General features: G+C 39.7%; 1 protein-coding gene across 2 annotated transcripts; it reads right to left on the bottom strand.

Annotated features, from left to right (window-relative positions):
• Positions 1 to 1878: 1878 nt before the first annotated feature.
• Positions 1879 to 19413, bottom strand: LOC135336793 (uncharacterized). 2 transcript variants are annotated; one of them, XM_064532655.1, is made up of 17 exons: positions 19151 to 19413; positions 18295 to 18389; positions 18053 to 18231; positions 17934 to 17994; positions 17191 to 17319; positions 11549 to 11786; positions 10968 to 11364; positions 8632 to 8765; positions 8386 to 8528; positions 8200 to 8323; positions 5561 to 5740; positions 4432 to 4537; positions 4240 to 4284; positions 4024 to 4086; positions 3740 to 3839; positions 2521 to 2622; positions 1879 to 2064 (listed from the first exon to the last, which is right to left on the bottom strand). In XM_064532655.1, the coding sequence occupies exons 1-17, from the start codon at positions 19356 to 19358 to the stop codon at positions 1960 to 1962; spliced, it is 2409 nt and encodes an 802-aa protein (XP_064388725.1). In that variant the 5' UTR covers positions 19359 to 19413; the 3' UTR covers positions 1879 to 1959. The 2 variants fall into 2 exon arrangements, 1 of the variants encoding a protein (XP_064388725.1); XR_010394939.1 differs by lacking the exon at positions 1879 to 2064 and having other exon boundaries at positions 2583 to 2622; positions 4015 to 4086.
• Positions 19414 to 19500: the final 87 nt, after the last annotated feature.

Raw genomic sequence — 19500 nt, 5'->3', positions numbered from 1 at the left:
TACTACTTTCATCCATAGTCAATGAGAACATATTGCATTACAACTTGAATAATGTCCTGTTGTTAATTATAGGTACGATCACGGGTAGCTGGCTACACAATTACACAATAATTAATTACACTTTCACATTCCACCTCTACATGTACATCAATCATGTCAGTCCTTAAAGGCCATGCATCAAGTTCAAAATTATGTACAAAATTATGTATACATGTAGACACTAGTGGTTGTAAGGGCACATGTGCCCTTACAAATAGCAGCATATGTAATTGGTTCAATAAAATGGATTCCAAATGCATGCAGTACTGAATGACCAATCGAATTGGAGTCTCTCAAACAGACTCTGAGATAATCCAGCACGGAATTAAAATAACTGTAAGGCTTTTGCATAATGTTGGAACAATATTTTTATGTACATGTTATAGACATTATGTACAGTCTATACCTGACTAATCTTTATCGCTTGACAATACCAACACAGCCACAGAGTTCAATCAGTTTGTATATCCTACTACCCACATTGTGTACAGATGTTTCCCTGATAATAATTATAAACTCTGTGCTGTGTCCTGCATGCTGACCCTGCACGATCTAGCTATCAGTAATATTCCATTTTGTAGTGTTCTCATTGTACACGTCACCTGTACTATGGTTATCTCAGGTGATCTGAACCCTCCTGCTGTTGTGGATGTACTGTCTGGGCTGCTGCCCCCATTGGGAATACAATGGTAACTGCACATGCATGTGGGGGATTGTGAGCCTGTATAATGTGCAATTTCAATGTGCATGACGTGCCCATGCATCCTCAATCTCATCAATACACTGTAAACTATACAGTCATGCGTGGTTATTTTTTGTCTAGAGGGGTGGTTAGTCCCACCCACCTGTGACCACCCATGCACCAAGTGTGGGAACATCTGCAAGCTTGTAAGTTGTAGGTGGGATACTGCATGCATGTACATCGTGTCACTGTATGCATGTGCATGCACTGTACAATATACAGTACTAGTGCTGCATAACTAACTTGGCTGCTTTCTTGTATGATGACAGGTCCGAGCTGACAGTGATCTCCCACCAGGATCACTTGCTTGGCTCCAAGCACGATATAGGCACCATGCACTCAGGCTCAGTAGTCTATATATAGGGCGACACAAGCGTGAATTCAAATAATTGGAAAATCAGCGAGGTATTTTTTCTGCATGTGCTTCCCTATAGCTTCCATCATTAATCCTAGATCATTGGAACACACATAATTTTAAACTTGGTGCCATGGCCTTCAAGGACATACATGACTAGTGTACATGTATACAGGTGCATATATACCGTATAGCGCGAAATTTTCGAGGCACTTACATTTCGTCGATTGGCCTCTAAAAGCATTTCGAAAACTTGGTGTGTCGATTTCCAGCAACCTTACTAAATGTCTTGGTCTGCATGACCACATCAGCTTCATGTGTACAAATCGGCCTAAAGCAAACCCAACCACTCTAACGTACTGTATAGGCCTTATGAGTGCAGAAACGATCTCACCAATCTATCTTACAGTGCTTCCAGCCAAGCCAGTAGGTAGAGTCGATGATGAGGGAACAGTTATTATGTGATACACATACATACAGCCCTCAAGTCACGCATCCTACGAGGGTCAGAGGAAATGTCACACACACGTACTTAGGGACGAAACTACTTCTAACAACAAAAGGAATACACGTACAGAACTGTACATACAAGACAGAACCAACCTCCAAGTTCCAATTTTTGTGGCAAAGGTCACCATCTGGATATCTACATCCAAACAACACAACACTTTTTATGTATAATTATATGATAACTTATAATACCAACATGCACCCTCCATTCAATACATCTATAGTTCAAAGATCGATCAAAATATATATTATAGCTAGGTGGTATATCTACAGGTATAAGTAAAACATATATACAAGCAATAACGACAAAAATTTACGCTAAATGTTGTTTCAGTCCATGATCTATCTCCTTGCACTCTGCAGTGCTGTAAACAGAGAAGCACAGCTGCTTTCGATGACTCTCTTTCCTTTTTTCTAGCTGTAGGGGCAAAGTCAACACATACTGTGTACATAATTATGTACAGTTGATAATGGTGTGTCCTTGCATGCACACTATACATACAGCAATGAGTATTTCGCGTTTTGATGTAGGCATCTGTTTTTCTTAACGGGAGTCATAAGCTAATACTGCATGACTGGAAAATTTGGTGAATTTACCAAGGATCACCAAGATAATTTAAAACCGCCAATTACTGATGGACGCAACGTCATTGCCGTATAGTAGCCACACCTGAGACGCCTAATTGTTAAAAACGCCATCCAAATTTTCAGTAATTAATAATTATGGAGTAGATCTACATCGTAGATAATTATTGCTGTAGTTTGGGAGTTGGGCGATAGGTTGCATGCAGGATGATTGATGAATTCAAGGTTAGAGGTACAGACTCAGTTGAATACTGTATACAAGTGTTCAACTAACATGTCATTGATTCACCTTTCTTACATAACCTTCTGCTTCAGTAACAATGGCTGCATACTGCTTCTTGAAATCTGAGAGACACTTCTCGACCTTTTTCTCATACTTAGAATGATGATGCTGTGTGTATGTTATTTCAGGTGCATATATAGACTGGCTATCTGAAAATAATATGAGAATTGGGCTGATGGCAAGTTAATCAGAAATGACAGTACATACATTTTATTCGCTCTTGGTAGTGTAGCCGAACGAGGAATACGGTGATCACATAAAGCCATGGTAAAAGCTAGGAGTACATACAAAGAGATCGGAGTGTCGAACTACCGATAGCTCTACACAAACACTGCGCAACATGACTCGCAGGTGATGAAGTATCATAAAAACTGCTAGTAAATGTTAACCATGATTTTTTAGGGGTGTGACACTTTAGTTGCGAACAATGATATCATGATTTTTGCTAGTTGTTTGCGTTTAGCGTTGAGAGCTGCTCACTGCTCACTGATAATCAATATGAGGAAATTAATTTACTCGTTTCCCAAGTTGGATTGATCCTCTTCATTTGCACTCGTTACACTTCTTAACAAATCTTGTGGCATGTGCATTGCGTAATGGATACACAAGCTTGCGCAAGTGTTATCAATTGCGAGTAGCTCTTGTGTAATTGATAGGATGTCACGTTACTTGTGCACGGTATTTGTGGTTGTGTACAGCGCTATATTAGTGTGTGTGTGTGTGTGTGTGTGTGTGTGTGTGTGTGTGTGTGTGTGTGTGTTTGTCTATTCCAGCTATAACTGCTCAACAGCTGCAATGCAACGAAACTAACAGCTTCTATAGGCTTCTAATCAGTTCTCTTGGATTTGATTCGTGGATTTGCAAACTAAAGCTTCTTTTTCTTACTTTACTTTACTTAGTGAAAGTTATTGCTCTTCAGAATCGTGCGTAGCATCATCTGTTTGCACACACTTTCTGTATGAGTCAGTCTCCCACTAATTAAAATGTTAGCTAGAAAAGAGCTGCGCAGCAGCCATTTCACTCCTCTATCATGCAAGCATAGCATATACAGAACAGTTGCACATAGCAATGCTACAAGAGTTCACGACCACTTTAAATAGCCAGCACAATAAAGCAACATGTACAGCTCAATATGGCGATACTAAAGACCGGGGGGGGGTCTGTACGTAGTACACAATAATGAAGTTAAAATTGACGTCACTTTCATTCATGCAGTAGTATGTACCTTCACAGCTGTTGGTTTTATCCGAGCAATGTACTCTAAGCAAACTTTCCCAAGGGTTTCTTTTAATGACAAGAAGACATCACTGATCACATCCATAGATCTGAAGCAAAATATTGTGGCTGACACAACATCTGTTACAATTAAGTCCAAAAGATTGCAAACTATAATTATATAGTATACACAGCTGCAGACACGTCCTATAAATTTTGTATATAATTATAGCTCCAAGATCAGCATTCACTTAACAATAATTATTTGTCTAAGTTGTGTCACACTATCTCAACTTGTATCGCATTTGCTGTGCTCCTTGACTGAGGATCTCAGGGCTCCCATTCACAAACAGTAATCTACAAAATTAATATCACACACTCACGACTACATGTATATATGACTGTGTATACGCATGAGCACAATGCATGTAAGCACATATAGTATACTTGCTTTATAGCGTGTTCTACTTTTAAATATAGAATCGTTTCTGCATATATAATTATACTCACTTGATGAATTTCTTAAACTTCTCCCAGCTACTTAAAGACACAGGTCTGTAGAATGGTTTGAGTAGTACATTTCAATGGATTAGTATACAGTCGTGCTTTAGGTTACTTTCGAAGTTGTTAAGGGGGTGTGCCAGGGGTGTATCATAATACTAAACTCCTGCACAATACTTTAATGTCAGATGCAAGACTTACGGGATATAGATTTCACTCTTTAGGTCTCCAAGATTACTCCTCAGCTTAGCAGGATTCTGCACATGGGACCGGTCAGCTAGCGCTTCAGGACTTTGAGGTGCTCCACCTGCAATAATTAATTACATGGTCTAACATGTACGTATGATATCTAGCTGAATGGTTATAGAGCTATAGTAGCCATTTCGTACGAATGTTTGACAAACAGTATACGTTATAGTTATAACACGGGCACAAGGGATGTATGGAATATATTGCACTGAAGCACGAGGGCGTAAGCCCCGAGGGCTGAGTGCAATATATTCCGTGCATCCCGAGCGCACGTGTAATAACTAGTTTATATCCCGAGGGCATAGCAACATAACACTGTATTAGTAACACAATATAAACTGCACAAAAAGATGACAAAGACAACTCTAGACACAGCTCCATCTCTTCTCTCTCCTAGACGCCAGTATATGCAGCGTATAAGATTGGCATGACCGACGAATGGCTTGACACAAAATTGTTGGAGTTCCAACGCTGAAACCACTGCAAAACAGCCCCACCCCGCTACTGCTGCAAAGAAACAGCCCCACCCCATTTACTGCTGCAAAGAAACAGCCCCACCCCACTATACTACTCAGTGTAACTGCTGCTCGAACAGCCCCCTCCAGCTCCACTATCCTCGGCATCACAACCAAGCCAAAGAAGCTTGCCTCTACACTGCTGCAAAACAGCTCAAGCCCCCTGCAAAAAGAGCCGCTTCTAGTGCTATGGTGAAGCCAGAATTGACCGTGCATCAAGAAGTGGAGGACTAGGTCTAGGAACACAGAATCTTCACAAAATGAGCCTGGGACGATTTTAAAACCTGCATGGTTGCAAAGAAGAAACTCCAGCAGTGCTGAACATTCCTGCATGGCTGGACTTACTTTGATACTTGTTATTTCTCATGATACAATATTTATAATTTAATTATGCCAGAGGGGCGTTTTGTGGTTAGTGCATTATGACTTTGCGGTTAGTGCAATATGACTTTCAGCAGTGCATTATGCTGCATATTGCACTTGGCAACAACGTAGCAACGGGATATAAATAGAACATACGATGTATACAAAAATTGATATTATGTGCATGGGGTGGGTTTTCTTACCTTTATCACTCTTTCTTACAGTGTGATACAGATTGTTAGCTCTAAGACACAATTCCCTGTATGTGTATTCCACTTGATCATTCCATGTAACCAGTGCATGTGGCAGAGCTTCGAAAATGAAACTGTTGTTAATGACTGATTCGATACTTGTGCTTGCTTGCTGGAGGAACATTTCTAGATCTGCAAAGGAAATGTACACCATGCAATCTCATACAACTATTGATTATAGAGTATCTATAAGAAAAAATTTCTCTAGCACCGAAGTGTTAAAATGCCTCGTGGAATGTTTTGTTTCACTTAAAGTGTTACAATTAATGGAAATAAAAGTCTGATGGATATAGAAGAATTTTGAAGGATAGAAGCATAGTAGTAGTATGTATATAATTACATGTAGTATCTACGTGCATTTCCTAGTCAATAAATGCAATGTGAAAAAATTGCTAGGATTGGCCAGGGGAAGCATCTAAAATAATGAAGAGGGAGAGCTGAATATCAATCCTCACAACGTCATAAACAGTGCATCTAGCAAATCACATTTATACATGTACTATGTTTCAAACACGGTCATTTACACTGTCAAATTACAATTAATTGGAATGTTTACATGTACAGTATTAAAAACCAAACGAAAATCTTTTGCTTAAATTAGCCCTTATAGGGATACCGGGAGAAGAGACCATTTTGAGGGTAAGACTGGGATAGTTAACAGGTATACTTTTATATGTCATTTGCATTGTTAAATTTGCTTGCGTGTGTGTATTTATGACATTGTGACATATTGACATACGCCCCTTCCTTGTTTCCACGCTTTTTGGTGCTTTCCCCGGCCAATTTTAAATGTGTTTTTGGGATTTATCCCCCCTTTTTTGTGTTTACAGGAATAGATCTAAAGAGAAATTCAAGAAACATTGGTCGAAATTCAAGAAGAGAAGAGAGGACAGAAATGAGCCTTTATTGAAAATAGCCAAAAATGTTGATGAATGTTGAATTTGTGAATTGAATGACAACGCTAGATATCAGACAATCCTAGTTTTAGGAATCCTGAGAGCTATAGTACAGAGTGTTGCATGCAGCATGGAGCATGGGCCTAAAAAAAGTCTTTTGTACGTAGCACCAGCCACGCCCACCTGAGAAGTAGCCACAAGGTATTGTGACGTTGCTGTGCATCATGTGAGACAATCATTAAAGATGGCAGAATGTCCTAGAAAAGAGAAGTCGAGCCTGATAGGTCATATCTGCCTTGTGAAAGCGATTGCAAAGCACTTCTAATCTAGGTTGTATAAAATTATGTCGTTTGGAAACTAGGTGCAGAATGCCCTGGAGATGGCTGTACTTGGAGAAACTGCTCCTTGAGAAAGTTAGTCCCTCAGATCATTCACCCATGCACTTACTACTACAAAGTCATGCAGTCAATTGGATAAAATGTGGTGAAATTCAGTTTTAGCAAGAGTATAATATAATAGAGAGGGAGTATCGAACGTAGGCATACTGTGCATCAGATGTATGCGGAGAGTAATGTGACTTCCTGTATCTGTCATAGACTGCACACTGGCCAATCCAAGTGTGGGTGATGTCATCTATCAAAAAGTAGATTACGTCACATACACAAACATTCCAAGCCCATGACAGATACAGGAAGTCACGTTACTCTCTGCATACACTTGACGTACAGTATGCCTACGTCTCTCCCTATTATATACTCTTGGTTTTAGTGCACTTTTTCAAAGAACCTTATAATTTTTGGATACTCATGCATAATTATACCCCGTGTGCATGTGCGTAGCAGGGGTGGTAGAGTGAATGGTGTGTTTATGTCGGCTTGTGTGTGTGGCCACAAAAATGAGCTGTTTGAGCAGACTAGACACTTTCATGGACTGCTTTAACTGCTAATGAGACATGCAGTTGTTGAAAAATAATAGGCTACGATAGTTGAAACTTGTAGGTGATCTTTGAAGGCGACAAAAATCTAATCGTTGCTTTATGATTCACGATCATTTACCATAAGGATAATGTTTAGTAAGGTCATTACGGAAAAAAGTTATTGTTGTCGATGTGGTCAACGCATGGGGTCGTATGAGTGTCTTATTATACATACACAATGAAGGTTAAAGAAACTATAGCTATGCAGCCATGCAGTTTCCAGATCTGATCTTTCCAGCACACACAAGTGAAAGCGTGTGCTGAAAAGCTACAAACGCTCTGCCAATCTTAATTTCAACCTACTTATTAATTGACTTGTTCGCCAAACACACCCGTTATACGATATTGGATTAACACGCTTGTGTAATCTCGCGTGTAAATCTACAACTCAAGGCCATACTTTTACTCGTTGCTAAAAATTACAGACTGTGTGAATACTGTTTCTGCATTGTGATATGTATAGCGAGTACTGATAGTAAATAAACATTACTAGAGTATACATGTGTTGGGTACAGTAAATTAAGCCTGCATGTCTATTGTAGTCACCATCATCTATAAGACATAATAATGCAATCAACTGCCAGGGTTGCCACAACCTTGTTACAAGGTTGTGGATCAGTCACAAGGTAGCCACAAAGTGGCCACAACCTTGTGACCACCTTGTGTTTTCTGTATGAGTGTTCAAAATTACCACATGGCATGATTGCCAACTTACATACCGCTATCAAATTGACTGGGCCCAAAAGCATCCATTGGATCTTGTATTCTTGCCGCACACTTCTTTTGAAAGTCATCAAACAAGTTCTTCACTACAACATCAACTATCCGACTTAAGGTGCTGCTCTGCAGTACGTATATACACATGTTTATAAAGCTGCAAATCTAAAGTGGTGGAATGAACTCACAGACAAATCCACATCAAACCGTTCTTCCAGCTCTTCACATACTCTTTTTTGCGTAGACACTGATAGGTAGTGACTCAATTCTTCCTTCTTCTCAATCACATGAGTTACCACAGGCTTTACACAAGCCACCTTTTCACCTTCAGCTATAGACAATTATTTACTTTTGTACTTACACATTATTACTACGTAGTACAGCTCTATATACATATATAGTTTGGGAACAAATTGATAACCAAGAATCTTTACTTTTTATTAGTCTCCTCAACCTGTCAGCATGTCTTTCCAGCTCGTCTACAGCATGGATTAGACAGCCTTGGAACCCAACAAGTACTTTTGTTCTCCAAGTTGACACACACGTATCACTCATCATTCTTCCAAGTCTGCACATGTAAGGGGCCGGTACAGAAGTATTATACATGTATAACCAGTATATTAAGATTGGCAGAGCTTTTTAGTATAATTATGTTTCATGTATTATCTCTCATGATCAAATTGTTATATTTTTTATCTTCGCGGGGAAGGGCCAGATCTGAAAACTGACTGCATATAGCTATAGTTTGTTGTGCAAATGTTTTCTATGAGTGTCTAAAAACGTTCACATGCGAACATACTGTCATTTAAAAAACTTCACTAATAATTGTCTGACTGACTATACATGCATGTAAGGTAAGGTATTTTAATTTAAGGAATATTTTCTCTGATTACAACAATCTGCACGGCATTCTGCACCCGGTTTTCCAAATGACTACAACCTGCATGTGATGAAGTTTTTCGGGGAGGGTTGGCCAACTATAGGGTCTATATATGTATGGAACACTCAAGAAGTATTCTGCACTGGCACCGGAGCTAGTGATGCATGGAAGAAGAAATTCTAATAAGAGTAATACCGCTGATCGAATAATTGCACACAGGTCATCAAAAGTGTCAAAGAGCGATGCAATCAGTATGGTGGCCAGTGTATCCACTCGTGCATGCAGTTCGAGCAGATCGTAGGAGACTGTCCCGAATGTATTAATTATACCGGACACACACTGTAAAAAATGGAGTGTGCTGAGCACACTACAATGGTCGCATATAATTATAGCACACTTGAAAAACCGTTACATGCGACCATTTCATTTTTTTACAGTGCAGAGAACAGAAGCGCTCACTTAAGTTTTTACACCACCTACCTACGTAACTCTTTACATGCAGTGATAGTACATGCAATTATTAATCGTGGTTTACTACAAAGCCTCACATCATTCATCACACGAAGTCCATCTTCGCACAGCGTGGAATACCACTGCCTAATGAGGTTATCTCCGACAATCGACCCCAAAAGCAATATACCAAGTTAGCAAAAGACTGTAGATTTGTACAATACCAGTAGCCCCTACCATCCAAAGTAGAGAGGAAATGCAGTGAAACTATCAAGAGTTTTTCAAGAAAAATGGAGATCCTATCTATATTATACATCGCCCTATCTGAGGGATAATACATCCAAGTTTCTAATGGGAAAAGAGGTAATCTCAACATGCAGTTATCAATTTCGGAAAGTCAACTCACACCATGCACGCATTTCTGAACCAGAACATTAAAGCTACAAAGAACAATTTTAATTCTCACCATGGAACTTTCCAACACTGTATCTCTAGGTGACACTATTCGGGTAACTGATTGTAAAGACTCAGGCAGTCTTGACATTAAACTTTATTGACATATAATTATATATAAACCATTAGGATGGTCTGATATCTACATAATATACTCACAAATTCAACATACATCAGCAAATAGTTATCTTCTTGTAACTATTAATATTTTACAGTAGAACCTTGCTAATCCGAATAGAGCCGGACCAGACCCCATTTGAAATTTCCGGATTAACGGATGTCATTAATGAATATCATTAACGAAGACACTTTTGTACATGTATTATGATATTACTGAGGGAAGCTGCAGTGCTAGCTAGAATGGTCTTTTATCTCAACTTTTTCTTCAATACAGTGAGTCTTGTGATCGAGCTCTAGCTCTTTTCGTTTTCTTTGCAGTGTTCTTTGCAGTGGCCACAGTTTATTAATAAAATTATTACTGATTCAGCAAAGCAAGTTAGATTGCGCATGCGCAATAGTCTATTCTACTGACAGCCCCTCCTTTTTTTCAGTTTGCCATTTTGTCCAGATTAGCGAGGTTCTACTGTATTTGTATACAAAAATCATAATTATTTGGAATGTGAAAAAGTACTAGAATTGGCCTGAGAAAGCATCTAGAAACAAGCAAGCGGGGAAAAAGCCATAGCAGTCCGTTACAACGTCATGAACATGCACAGCTATAGTGTTGATGCACATTTGCATCACCACGTTTCCAATTGACATTAACTAATTGTTGTGTTGCATATGAATGACGTTGTATAAAAGATTGACATTAACTATGGCTCTCTCCTGTGCTTGTTTCACACTTTTCGGTGGTTTCCCAAGCAGTTTTCACATTGTAAATGTGTTTTTGGAAAGATACATGGGATAATTAAACTATGGTACATGCATGCAGGTTTTTCTGTATAATTATTAGGTCATATATGTTTGGGTAATGAACACTAGTACCTTTCTTTCAGGAGAGGAACGCCGCTGGCATCTTCAAGACATTTCACAATTTGTGACGATGGTAGATCAAAAAGAGCTTGGTTTCGACTTATCCCTTGTCCAGTTGCCTCGACTTCAAGATAAGGATAGTCGAATAGCGACCTTATCGCATTATCTCTGTGTCTTTCCTCCATATCCGGATATGCGTCCGCAAGTTTTCTACTCTTTTCATACCAGCGGCAACTGATGGGTAAGACAATGTCTGCTCTGACATTGGGGATGTTGGTAGCTTCACTGATCTTCTCACAAACAGCCTTAATTAGTTCTTCAGGCTTCCTAACATCAGAACCATCCATGTTTAAGTAGGCCATATCCATTTTTGTGAGAACTACAATCAATCGTCCATCAGAGAATGCACCTGCATACATGTAGTCATTGGTACGTATGTATAATGCTACGGTTCAAACTTAACTCCACACGAAAAGCAAGCTCAAACCTCATGACATTACTTACTAAATATGTACTGTATATACAATACTAGTGTATTCTATGTTACTTCACACAATATTATTATGTTGGTACAATAAAGCCACAAGTCATACTTTTGTCACGACTCTTCAGATCCCTGAAGAAATCAGCATTCACAGTTCCTCCTATAGAGTCAACGGTAGTGAGAAACACATACGCTGCACTGGGGGCCACAGCTGCCATGGCAACTTGCTGAACACACTTATTGTCCTCTCCAAACCCAGGGTTGTCAAGGAGAAATGCTTGCCATCCTTCCTCAACTCTACCAAACAACTCAGGAGCTGATACACTCACTACCACACTGTCAGGTATCTGTATGTGAACATACAGGATTTTGAAGTAGAAGGGGAAAGTCACCATTGCTAAAAAAATATCAAGTTATTTCAATACCCGTCATCGCCGGCTATGGATAAACCCAGGTGCCTGGAAAATTATAGGTGAATTCTGGTGGGTTTGGGGTGGTAAACTTTAGGGGGATTTGAGATAGAGGGGGATATCCCCCTTTCCCCTCCTGTATGACACCCTGATGAAGTAGAAAATGTTGCATATTTGTATAACTGAAATGAACTGGTATAATTACTGCTTGTTGATGAGTACTAAGATCAGCATTTTTCTGTACACAAAGCAACTCCTGGTGTGCAGATTACTTCCCCATATCGCACACCTGGAAGTATTCCTTAAGGTAACGGTATATATATACTGTTCCATGCACTGTAAAAAATGAAGTGCGTTGAACACACCATTTTTTACAGTGCACCCATGCTCAATTTGCGTAGGTGTTCATGCAGTCAGCTATAGTAAATGGAGCTCTCATCTGGCAATTGTCACTTGGCGTCATTTCCTAGCCTAAGAAAATCCTCCCTAACCATAATAGTCTGCTGTTTCTTATTATAGTAATTTATATATAGGGGCAAGCAATTAAGGCCGCTCGAAAAATTTCCTCTCAAGAGAGTAAGTTGCAACAAATATACGGTGTATTTGTAGCTGTTTTTGTATAGGCTAATACCATATAGCTGGTCATTTCCATGGGGCAAATATTCGTGGTTTTCGTTTGAAAAGCTCAGACCACAAATGTTTTACCCACGAAATGAAGCGACCTTACCTATCTTTACCTGCAGTGCAAGCAGCAACCAAAAAAATATGAAAGCACCGCGGGTGCTGATGCCTCGGTGGAGGTGCCAAAGCTACATAACATAAAACTACTAATAGCTAACTTTTATACACACATTTATCATGATGAACATCTTTAATTTTGCTGCATGCAAATAGTGGGTAATGATCAACCATGATTGTTGTGTTAAAAACGATCGATGCCAAAAGTTCAATGTCTAAAATTAATGGCTGCAAGTCAGCAGAGAGCCTTGCAGCTCTTTGCTCACTCTTGCAGCTACCAGTAGCTAGCGTTCTAGTGCAGAGCTAACTACTAAGTAGAGTAGTAACACTCGGTGAACAAGTTTTGCTACGGACTCTTCTGAAAAGGCTGCTGCAATGGCATTCCAAGTAAGCAAAACTAGGCATAACTCGAGAACAAAGCATTATTTTGCAAATCCACGAATTAAAATCCAAGTAAACATGACTAGAATCCTATAGAAACTCTTACTTGCACTTAATTCATCCTTGAGCAGCTGTAGCGGTCTATACACACACACACACACACACACACACACACACACACACACACACACACACACAAACACACTACCGTATACCTCACTTGCACATGCGCACCGAGGCATAATTATCTACGAAGTGACTCAACCACAAATGTTTTGCCCCCCGAAAATTACCCAGTATACGGTATGGCAACTGCAAAGTAGTAATGGGTATTTTTTGCTGTATACGGCTTGGCCTCCAGGAACAAAATCTCTTAGAGATGCCCTCTAGTAACCCATTGCAGTGATGTAATTATAATTATGTCAGAGTACATGTAAGACTTTTATATACAATCGTGCATGAAATGGCTAGTAAATAACATACACTTGTAGAAGATTCAAAACAAGACCAAGGTGGCAAGAGAGGTACCTATCATTAGTGGGCTAGATCCTTCAATATATGCGGCTGAAAACAAGGAGTGGAAAGATGACTCTTCACTAGTAGAAATGTGCACATTGCAGTTTATATAATTATGTGTTGGCTATAATTTATATGATTTGTGACATTTGTGTGAAGTATGAACTGAGTTGAAGATTCTATGAAAAGAACAGCAAAACTGCAAAAATGAAAGCACCGCAGGTGCTGATGCCTCGGTGGAGGTACCAAAGCTACATAACATAAAGCTACTAAGCAAGCTTTTATACACACATTGATTATAATTATCATGATGCAAAATCCAGGGAAACTCAAAGAGTGGGTAATGATCGATGATGAGTGTTGTTAAAAACGATTGATGCCAAAAGTTCAAGTCTAAAATTAATGGCTGCAAGTCAGCAGAGCCTTGCAGCTCTCTTCTCACTCTTGCAGCTACCAATAGCTAGCGTTCTAGTGCAGAGCTAACTACTAAGTAGAGTAGCAACACTCGGTAAACAAGTTTGGCTACGTGCTCTTCTGAAAAGGCTGCAATTAGACTCGCCAGCCAGCCCTTCCTCGGGGTAAGGGACTGGTGGATTGCCTATCTGAGAGTTGTACCGTTACCTGAATCTGGTAATGACCAATCAGAGTGCAGTATCAACGTCATGTGACATTCTTACGCCCACAGTATTGCTTAGTTAATTTCTTTGTGGTAGAATGCATGATGATAACAAAATAATGGATGGGCAAGACTGTGCTAGTGCAAGATTAAGCTTATCAATCAAGCTGCAATTGAGACAAATCCTCCAGTGACTTTAGTATGTAAATGATTTGCACCACTTGTCTTACATTGGAGAAAATCTTTCCAGTCTGGGGATGGAAAAGGCTTGACAGTATAGCCTTCTACCACAAGTCTCAATGTTTCTTGGTTTCTCTGCCACAAACTAAGCAAGGGGAGCTTATTTGTAATTGTGTAGCTATTTGCATCCCACGTATATCAGACATTACAAACCACATGATGATGTCATACATGATGTCATGCAACTCATTAAAATTCCACCGGCACAACTCTCAGATAGGAAATCCACCAGTCCCTTACCCCGAGGAAGGGCTGGCTGGCGAGTCTAGGTTGCAATGGCATTCCAAGTAGAGTAAGTAACCGATCTTCGCCAGATACCTATAATCAGCGGCTATATATATAATTATTGCTCAGAGCCTCCAAGTAGAGACTTTTCTTTTCAGTATTAATCAGCTCATTTTTCCGTATTTAATGATGATTTTCAGTACAAAACATGGAAATGAGATGAAATGCTGTTTAGTGGCTTTGTAATTGCCCCGCCCCTTCAATAAAGGGGCGTGGCAAGCGAGACTTGGCTTTACAAATTATAGCTGTCTTTCAGTATCAGACTCACTATACTAGTATAGAGCATAGAGCTACTACAGCTGTAGGGATGCTACTAGATCCTTCACTGTCACTATAAGGCCAGTTAACTTATTCTGTAAGCTGACAAAAGGTCACTTCTAGTCTTCTAGATCTACATGTATATCCGTATTTTTGCAGTTAATTCCGTATAACCGTATTAGAAGACAGAAATCCGTATAAATACGGAAAAAACCATATACTTGGAGGCTCTGATTGCTCGAAGCACAAGACGATTTTGCAACAAAACTAACTACATGGACCTACAGATGGGTAAGAAAGTAACAGCTCCCAAAAATTTGGAAAGAATAACTTGCTTGCGGACGGATCGAGTGGTGGTTATGAGAAGTGAGTTGCCGAATTGATCAATTGTCGTCAGTGAGACATTTATCTCCGTCTTTGCACACTTACTAAGCACTGAAACTACCAACACTAAACAATACTTCTTGGCACAACTCTAACTAGTGAGCACTACTTGCAGGCAAAGCAGCGTTAGCTGCAGATCGAGCCCCACCCAGCTAGGCATGATGAAAATGTTGCAAAAAATAATGCTGATTCAGCAATAATTATGCACATAATCTTCAGTGCGGCCTGGAATCGAGGCTAATCCCTTTAATTATTGCTGACTGTGCATGTACGACATGTGCCGGTTGCTTTGAAGCTTGTCAACAGATATGTGCATGTATGACATGTGCCGATTGCTTTGAACAACCACATGTCGTCAGTATACCTAGTCTCACAAGCCACGCCCCTTCATACAAAAAAGGGTCTGGAAATGATCTGGACTTACTTCGGCTGCCAGAGTGCGTGGTCCTGGAAACAGTGCATGTGCATGTGGAGTTGTCCCAGTGGAAATTAATTTCATGCCCACTCTATAGTGGGTGTGGTTTTATGATACAAGTGAGTTGATGATCGACGTTTTACAAATCTATAATCTAATTGACGGCACCATAGATAGTAGAGGAGAGGGATTGGAAACGCATACGTAAATGCCCGGCCCATGCGTGTCACGGTTAAATTTCTTCCTTTCCTGCCTCCGTCACTAGAAATTGACCTTTGTCCTATGATAATTTTAGTATTTTAATCTTTAACAGCCAAAAGACAGGCAGGAAGGCTATTACTGACTAGCCAGAAAGAGACATGAGACAGGCAGGAAGGCTACTAGGATCAAGTTAGGCTACTAGCTTCCATTCGTGTTTCAGAAGTTAGTATTAGAGGAGTTTTCGCCATTGTATGAAATAGTTTACAGTGGGATCAGACACAGTGTTAATAGAAGTTCAAGAACATGTTAACTTCTCTTTTATAGATCTAGATCATAAACAATTCATTATACAAACAATTTAACATAATTATTGTATGTCTACTCGTGATGTAAAGACAGAACTAATGATGCAATTTTCTGTGGTTCAGTGAACGTGCTACAGTCTGCCGATGTAAACTCTGAAGAAGCATCATCAGATGCACACAATCTGAGATTAAAAACAGTATCAGTTTGAGATAACAGTTACCTTGGGTCTTCCACAACTGACACTTCCGTCATTTATTCTCTCATAACTCTTCCCCAAAAAACTTGCCGATCCATTCGTATAATTACAAATAAAGTGTACAATAGCATGTAGTAACATTAAAGGGTCACTTCTAGCCTATATACATTTGCTACTTCAACACCTACACTTCCACAAAATCCCACAAGTGAAAGTCATGAGTGTGATAATAAATTTGTCAGCAAATACTACCATGGAGAGTCAATCACAAAGTTGCTACATTTAAAAAACACTTAACATACCACTGTACTTGTCTTCAATCTCAAACAGGCTGTACTTCTTTTTGGAGAGATAAAAAATCCCACAATCCTCAGCCAGTCAAGGAAAGCTTAAAAAAACTCATGAAACTCCTTTAGTAGACACTTCTAGGTTAAGGTTACAACTATACTAGGTACTAAGAGCATAGTACTAACTGGCATAGCCCTGTGCAATATCCCTGAGGCCAAGGCACTTCTCTGTCCTTCTAAAAAGATGCCTTGCTTCAGTTACCGCTACAGCATTGCGTGGGCGTAGGCGAGACACGGATGGGCCGAAATTGTACTGAGTCCCACGCATGCGTTTCCAATCCCTCTCCTCTACTATCTATGACGGCACCAAGATCCTGGCGCAGGGGACAACTCCACTGTTGCCAGACCCTTCTTCGTAAGAAAGGACTAGGGTATACCATGCATGCAAGCAATAAATGCATTATATTCCATGGATACTCACAGACAAGTATCAGTAATACAACAACACACTAACTCACGATTTTATTTTTCCTGGCATGTTCGTTTAGCTTCTTAATTGTCTTTTGAATACTGTCTGCTCCTTTTCTGTGATGCACCATTGTCCATTCATCATTGTCAATTTCGACCAGAAGCAAAGGGTAAGTATCCTGTATTAACATATTTTAGCTACGGATAATAAGTTTTCAAATGCTAAGTGAATTAATTAATGTCTACCACACCACCATTCATGAACCACCACAGCAGGAAATTTTCGTGAGGTGCAAAATTTCGCGTTTTTGAGGGCAGACAGTTAACGCGAAAATTAAAACTGCATGGGGGAAACTCTCACGCACTAGTATTTCACATGCAAAGCTATTGGTAGGTGTGGTTTTCTGGTATTGAAACGCGAATATTAGAACCCACGAATTTTGCAAGCCAAATAGCAAACATTTCCTGCTATACGATATGCTGCATCAGGAGTACTCCTGGCTGCATCTATAGCACAGTATAATTATACTATAAGCATACTATACACCTCGTTTTGAATGCGAGGTTCTTTCGATTGCGACTTTTAAGATTTCCAATTGCTATAAGATCGTACACAAAAGACACGCAGCATGCATGAGCATTGAATTTTGCATGCAATTCCGCATACAATTCGCATTAGTTAGAAACGCATTAGGGAAGTTGTCATTCTCAAATTAAACTATGCGCATTCAAGACCAGGTAGTTACGGTATATGCATTGATGACATGCAGCACATACTCTAGAACTTATATACCTGGTGAGAACGAATCCTGACTGTCACACTGCTCTCATTCATCATATTCTCAGGGAGAATTCTGCATATACATGTACAACAAACATAACAGGGGTTAATTGGAACAAAAACTCTTGTACCTATTTCCAAGAAGTGTATTGATCAGAGTGGTCTTTCCAGTGTTATGGAGACCAAAGAAGCTGATCTGCATGCTTCTTTGGGAGTAAATATTGTTGATTGTTTTCAGTTCCTCCAGAGTGGGCTTACTCAGCAAAGACATGCTGTGTTTTTTGAGCACTTCAAAGATGTTCAGTACCCTCTATATATACAGATTTGAATAATTGTTTACCAAGAACCTGAATTTTAGATTGAACGCATATACCTGGAAAGTATCCATTGGATCAGAAGCAGTATGCAAAATAGGCCGAGGAATGTAAGAACCCACACTCTGAGAGGCGAGTGGTGCTCCCAAACTACCTGTGTTGTGAGCATGAAATGAAGGCACCACCGAATTAGGAACAATGAATATTATCTAAATAAAGACATAATTATGTCAAGCAGTGTTGTCTATATACACACCACAATAATGCTATCACGGTTCACATGCGCACTATATACAGTGTACTACATTGCTCCCAAAATGTCTAATAATTATACTGTCTTTTTACTGCCCAAAAAATCCAGTGGTGCACAAATATATATACAGTTGAGCCTCGGTTATCCGAATCCCGGTTATCCGAATCCTCGATTATCCGAATGCTAGAGCATAGTGCAATCTGAGCATGCACAGTAGGAAATTGCCCACGTGGCTGGCAAAAAGCCAGCTTTTGATTATCCGAATATTTCACTTACCCGAATGGGCCCGGGGACAAAGGTGTTCGGATAACCGAGGCTCAACTGTAGCACTATTACTGCTAGATCTATTACTGCATGTTTAGTGCCTATATAAAATTTCGGTTAGCCTTGATTTGGAACTTTGGAGCTAGAATTAATTTTCGTTCTTGGCGCTTTTCTTAGGGTGGCGCTATAACGAAATTTCTTTGGGAAAAAACGAAGCCAGATGTAGCAATTAACCATGGATACTATAAATTACTATGAATTAACATTCAGCTGTATCTAATAGGATATACATTTGTTTGGGGAAACAACACACATTAGATCTATATAGACTAGTTCCAGAACAATTCCCAATTGCAAAGTGGCAAAATGTAATACAACACTAATACTAATAATAATACCTAGATCTACGTCATTCCTGGTATCGACTATTTCCATTTCAAATTCACGAACTTCCTTGGGTCCTCCTGTGGAATCGCTGGACAATTCCTCCTCTCTGCTATGTGTGAATGGATTCTCCTCACTCAAGCCTAGATGTAGATCTAGTCTTTGAGAGCTCATACCGTACAGATCCGAGTCTACTGTAGTACATGCACAAGTCAAGTACATGCACAAGTACAATAAGCTATACTGTCAGGAATCGTTACAGTAGGGTAAACCCAAGGGAATGCCCCTTGCATGTCACACACCTTTGTGGGTTTCATTGAAGAGGAAGAAGTAGCTACCATAGATAAGAGTTAAAGAATCTTTA

The sequence above is a fragment of the Halichondria panicea genome, chromosome 6 (assembly GCF_963675165.1).
Source record: "Halichondria panicea chromosome 6, odHalPani1.1, whole genome shotgun sequence".
NCBI lineage: Eukaryota > Metazoa > Porifera > Demospongiae > Suberitida > Halichondriidae > Halichondria > Halichondria panicea.
Note: the sequence above shows the minus strand (reverse complement) of the source record. Positions and strands in the feature narration are given on the sequence as shown.